Here is a 6,548-nt window from a genome sequence, read left to right as displayed (position 1 = left end):
TGTTGGGGCTCGGCTGGACACTGTCACCGCGTGTTTGTTGAGGGCGGGTCAATGAGGACTTTCTTTGACATAGGAATTTCACAGCACACGACTGCAACAGCAGCAGCGCTAGGCGTAGAGCTCTACTCTGGCTCCAGCTCACAGGCATGAACGGATATACAGTACTGACTGTAGGTGAGGTGGGCAGGGAGGATAGGCAGCTGTGGCCCGGAACACTGAAACGTCAGTAAACAAATCAGAAGACAATAAAGAATGCCAGCTTTACTGTGAGGCCAACAAGAGGAGAAGAGGAAATGTCTCTATGGGGAAATGTACCGTGTGACCGTGTCCCTTTCACATTTCGTCAGATAAATGTCCATGTACAGTATGTTGAGTATGCTGCGCTGGAGAGCAGTGGGACATCAATGTGCCACCTTGCACCAGACAAAACAAGTGTATATAAAATCACATGTTATTTGTCACGTGCCGAATACAACAGGAGTAGACCCGACCGTGAAATGTTTACTCAGCATATGTGTTATTTCATTGTTTCTATGTCTTCACTATTATTGTACAATGTAGAATATAGTCTAAATAAATAAAAACCCTTGAATGAGTTGGTTTGTCCAAACTTTTGACTGGTACTGTATATGAAGGCATGGTGAAGTGACTGGGCATCAGGACAGATAATAATAAGGTATTTGAGGTAGATATGTACATGAAGGCAGGGTGAAGTGACAAGGCATCAGGATAGATAATAATAAGGTATTTGAGGTAGATATGTACATGAAGGCAGGGTGAAGTGACAAGGCATCAGGATAGATAATAATAAGGTATTTGAGGTAGATATGTACATGAAGGCAGGGTGAAGTGACAAGGCATCAGGATAGATAATAATAAGGTATTTGAGGTAGATATGTACATGAAGGCAGGGTGAAGTGACTAGACATCAGGATAGATAATAATAAGGTATTTGAGGTAGATATGTACATGAAGGCAGGGTAAAGTGACTAGACATCAGGATAGATAATAATAAGGTCTTTGAGGTAGATATGTACATGAAGGCAGGGTAAAGTGACAAGGCATCAGGGTAGATAATAATAAGGTATTTGAGGTAGATATGTACATGAAGGCAGGGTAAAGTGACAAGGCATCAGGGTAGATAATAATAAGGTATTTGAGGTAGATATGTACATGAAGGCAGGGTAAAGTGACAAGGCATCAGGACAGATAATAATAAGGTATTTGAGGTAGATATGTACATGAAGGCAGGGTGAAGTGACTAGACATCAGGGTAGATAATAATAAGGTATTTGAGGTAGATATGTACATGAAGGCAGGGTGAAGTGACTAGACATCAGGATAGATAATAATAAGGTATTTGAGGTAGATATGTACATGAAGGCAGGGTGAAGTGACTAGACATCAGGATAGATAATAATAAGGTATTTGAGGTAGATATGTACATGAAGGCAGGGTGAAGTGACTAGACATCAGGGTAGATAATAATAAGGTATTTGAGGTAGATATGTACATGAAGGCAGGGTAAAGTGACTGGGCATCAGAATAGATAATTATAAGGTCTTTGAGGTAGATATGTACATGAAGGCTGAAGTGACTAGACATCAGGGTAGATAATAATAAGGTATTTGAGGTAGATATGTACATGAAGGCAGGGTAAAGTGACTAGACATCAGGATAGATAATAATAAGGTCTTTGAGGTAGATATGTACATGAAGGCAGGGTGAAGTGACTAGACATCAGGGTAGATAATAATAAGGTATTTGAGGTAGATATGTACATGAAGGCAGGGTAAAGTGACTGGGCATCAGAATAGATAATAATAAGGTAATTAAGGTAGATATGTACATGAAGGCAGGGTAAAGTGACTAGGCATCAGGACAGATAATAATATAAGTAAAATAAAGAACAGAGGCGCAGCAGCTAATGATGAGTGTGAAAGTGTGCTGTGTGTGTGTGTGTGTGTGTGTGTGTGTGTGTGTGTGTGTGTGTGTGTGTGTGTGTGTGTGTGTGTGTGTGTGTGTGCCTATGTAGTGTAGGCTATGTGTGTGGGTTTTGTGTGTGAGTGTCAGTGTGCAGGGTAAACAAACAACCCATCTGTCTACAGTCTAGACCTGTCACCTGGCCCAGAAAATAATTGCACTGCTGTAGGTTACTCATACATAATCACAGTCTCTGAAGAGGTCTAGGGCTATATTAGAAGATACAGTAATACACATCATGCGAGTTTCACAATGCAGTGAAGTGCATGCATGGTCTTCTGCCACCTACCACTACATCAATCCCTTGTATTATTATTACTTACTTACTATGACCATGCAAGTTGCAATTTGAGAAGGTTTTGCTTTCCAAGTAAGCAAGACACACCTTCCAATGAAACGGCTTCTTTACACCATACATGTGTGTTACATTTGTTTCCTCCTTCAATGTCAGCTGAGGGCGACAGAGGGAGGTGTGTTTCTCCGAGTCCCGAGCGAAGAATTCACTCACTCAGTCCACGATATCTTGCATATTAGAAACGTCGGCGTAGGCTACAAGGCGGTCGTCATAGATTCCACCGTGGTGCTTGTATGAGTGAGGAGAGAGATTGGACTTCTCCCGCAGATTGTGACATCCACCGGTTGTGGGTTGTTTGCCTCGCGCTAAAACACACCGATGGAGCTTTTCAAGATAGATCGAGGTTTGTTCTCTGTCATGATCTCCTGAAGAAAGATAACGGAACGACTCTTAGAAAGGAGGAAGCCACTTTATATTCATCTATTGATCTATTATCCCCGGTGCATTTTTTGGTTCCCTGTCAAAGTTGTAAAGGATCAGCTGGAATGGAAATAATTCGCGTATGTCTCCTGCCACGTCTGGACTGTTGTAAAAAGTCTCAAGAAAGAATGAAGTAACCGCTATGGAGCCGGACAATGCCCCGTACTCCAAACTCAAAACAGCTGGAGTCGGGGGGTGAGTACACGTTATCCAAACAAATAGCTCTCCCTTTCATCTCTTATGTTGACTGATAATGATTTAACTTACTTGTGAGCATCTGTTCATCTCCAGTAGGACATTGCGTTTCCATACATTCCAGAAGAAACCCATGTTTATTTTCTTGAGAGCACACAAGAATAGATACAAAGAGGGAATCATGTCGGTGTCAATGAATGAATTATCCATGTTACGTGATCCCAATGTGTAGACTAATATTTTGCCTTGCCATTTTCATGTTGCATTTGTCAGCTATGACATAATAGTCTTATCTATGAGAGGATCCCCAGGGAATAAGGACCTGGCCTATTTTGGGGGAGTTGTGTGTCTGTGCAGAGGACTTGCAGAAACATTGTCAGAGGAAACTTGGAAGAGCCTGTGAAAAGTGCTGGATTCCAGTAGAGCTGGAATCCAAATTATACCCAAATTACTATTAATAATTAGGGTATTATTAGATAGTTATTAATGATAGCAATAACACATTTAGGATTTCAGTAAAATACAAGTTCCAATTAAAAACATTTAGTTTTAAAAAATGAAGCATTTCCCTTTTATAAACTCTGGTGAATTTAAAAGTTGCACTCTCTGCTGCTTATGCAGCTGTGCACTGCTGCAGTGCCAGATGAATGCTGTGGGAGTGATTGTTGGGATTGGGTTTAGATTTAGAGAGAGGAGGGGGGATCCTATTATTCCCTCCCCTCCTTTTCCACTCCTCTTCTTTCCTACATCGCACAGTTCTCATTGGCTAGTTCGATAAGTGGGTGGGGAATATACTATTCATTAAAAAAAGTTGCATCATATTACATTCAATCTAGTTGTGTTCACAACTCAACTAGCCTAACGTAATAAACACCTGAGTGGCTTGTTTATCTTTCTGGTCTCGATGAGAGAGAAAAAAGCTACAGGGGGAGGTTCTCTTCTCCGTTGGCCATCCAGTAAATGTGGAGGAAGAGTTAAGATGGACTGTCGGCTTGTTCATTTCCCAAAGCGGAAGTCGCGTCACAGGCTCTCTTTCGATTTCCCATGAAAACCAGATGCATCCAGTTGTAGCCGACCCGCTAAAATTGCGCTAATTTAAAAACAATTTAGTGCCTTATGGGATTCCACTTCACTCTGAAGCCGGCAGCGTTGCTGGCTCGGCCAAAGTGGTTATTGGAGGGTCTAATGACCCCTTACACCCTCAATCATTTTCACTCCCTCAGTTTTGGGACACTTGTGCATATGGCGAAGGCGCGCACGAACGTGCAAATGGAGGGGGAAGGGGAAGCGGGTCGTTTGGGATTCAGCCAGTGTCTCCCTCCCTCCTTCCTTGGCTGCCTGGCTGGAGTTTTCAGGCCTGCAGGTCATTGCGAGGCCTTATTCTGTAAGAGGAAACCCCACAGAAGTCAATGGGTTTAACAGATTGTGGACAAGCTGCTGTACCGTAACCACATACTTACTTTTAGGCACTCTCATCCAGCTAAAATACTCATTGCTGGTGCCTTGTCAATGTTTTTTTATTTTATTTCACCTTTATTTAACCAGGTCGGCCAGTTGAGAACAATTCCTAATTTACAACTGCGACCTGGCCAAGGTAAAGCAAAAGCAGTGCGATACAAACAACAACACAGAGTTACACATGGAATAAACAAATGTACATTCAATAACACAATAGGAAAAAAAAATCTATACAGTGTGTGCAAATGAGGTAAGATTCGGGAGGTAAGGCAATAAATAGGCCATAGTGGTGAAGTAATTACAATTCAGCAATTAAACACTGGAGTGATAGATGTGCAAGTAGAGATACAGGGGTGCAAAGGATCAAAGAAATCAAATAAATAACAATATGGGGATGAGGTAGTTGGATGGGCTATTTACAGATGGGTTATGCACAGGTGCAGTGATCTGTGAGCTGCTCTAACAGCTGATGCTTAAAGTTAGTGAGGGAGATATGAGTCTCCAGCTTCAGTGATTTTTGAAATTCGTTCCAGTCATTGGCAGCAGAGAACTGGGAGGAAAGGAGGCCAAAGGAGGAATAGGCTTTGGGGGTGACCAGTGAAATATACCTGCTGGAGCGTGTGCTATGGGTGGGTGCTGCTATGGTGACCAGTGAGCTGAGATAAAGCGGGGCTTTAACTAGCAAAGACTTATAGATGACCTGGAGCCAGTGGGTTTGGCGATGAATATGAAGCGAGGGCCAGCCAACGAGAGCATACAGGTCTGCATTGCTGGTGAAACCAAATACAGGCATAACATTTTTACACTTTATATGTGTAAAAACACTTATCCAAGCCGACATCCAGGCTGAAAACTACTCATAGATAATCCCAGTACATCGTTGAGACTCATTCTTTGGTCTCATCTACTTTCAATATCTTCAGTTTAACGTAGTCATGGTAACTACTACAAAACACACTCACAGGATAACATAAGCCCGTTTATGTATGTGAAGTCACTATCTGACCTGTAAGTGCTGACTGATGGTTTACTGCATTGGTTTCCTGTGTTGAGTTCCTTAGTGTTGATGTTTCCAGATGTTTGTCTCCCCCTGCTCTTGTAAATGAAGGACTTTTTCTATTTTTTCCCCCTCTCATTGCCTCCTTGATTTCTAAGAACCATTGGTGGGGTTACTGCAAGTGTTTGGAGGGCCTACTCAGAGGCAGTCTGAGGGGGAGCAGGAGCTACCTAGCCCTCCTAAGGGCCAGATCATCTGGTGCATCAGTGACTAGAACATCTAGATGGGATTTAGGTGAAAGCAGTACTGATGCTGCTGCCTCAATGGGTCACTGTGCATAAGATCTGACCACTCAGGAGCAATAACGTTATAAATTGTTTAATACTTATAAACAAAACATGATATGAGTGTAGAAATAACCTTATACAACCCCAGTTATGTGTGTGTGTGTGTGTGTGTGTGTGTGTGTGTGTGTGTGTGTGTGTGTGTGTGTGTGTGTGTGTGTGTGTGTGTGTGTGTGTGTGTGTGCAGGTGTGTGCAGGTGTGTGTGTGTGTGCAGGTGTGTGTGTGTATGACCATGTTCTTTCTCTACCCCACAGGAGAGCTCTGATACTCTGGACTATTCTCTATAGTACCTGTTTTGTGGGACTAACACAAGCACACCCTGAAGGTGAGGTTTCATTATCTCATTCTGGAGTAAGAATTCATGTATATACAAATGTGTATATCTCGTATTGATACCAATGTAGACCAAATGGGTCTAGACACACACACTTTACACACACACACACATTTTACACACATTTTACACACACACACACACACACACACACACACACACACACACACACACACACACACACACACACACACACACACACACACACACACACACACACACACACACACACACACACACACACACACACACACACACACACACACACACACACACACACACACACACACACACACACACACACACACACACACTTGGAGAGAGTCAAGTTGAGGCCCACAGCCTAAAGTGTATGATTTAATATACAGGGGTGAAAGGTGGATTGTAAATTAGATCGTATCTTCTGGTGTGGAAGTGGAGATGTGATGGAGATAAATCTCTCTGTTCTATTTCAATGGTGG

General features: G+C 42.5%; 1 protein-coding gene across 3 annotated transcripts in view; it reads left to right on the top strand.

Moving 5' to 3' along the window:
- The first annotated feature begins 2,434 nt into the window (after positions 1–2,434).
- The window catches only part of LOC112263910 (collagen alpha-1(XXVII) chain B), a 97,105-nt gene continuing 92,991 nt past the window's right edge, over positions 2,435–6,548 (top strand). For all 3 annotated transcript variants that reach the window (XM_024440544.2, XM_042331359.1, XM_042331360.1), the window contains exons 1-2: positions 2,435–2,953; positions 6,008–6,078. In XM_024440544.2, coding sequence (XP_024296312.2) covers positions 2,901–2,953; positions 6,008–6,078 — 124 coding nt within the window. In that variant the 5' untranslated portion in view covers positions 2,435–2,900. The remainder of the gene's footprint in view (positions 2,954–6,007; positions 6,079–6,548) is intronic.

The sequence above is a fragment of the Oncorhynchus tshawytscha genome, linkage group LG12, assembly GCF_018296145.1.
Source record: "Oncorhynchus tshawytscha isolate Ot180627B linkage group LG12, Otsh_v2.0, whole genome shotgun sequence".
NCBI classification, from domain to species: Eukaryota; Metazoa; Chordata; class Actinopteri; order Salmoniformes; family Salmonidae; genus Oncorhynchus; species Oncorhynchus tshawytscha.
This window is presented reverse-complemented; position numbering and strand designations above follow the sequence as displayed.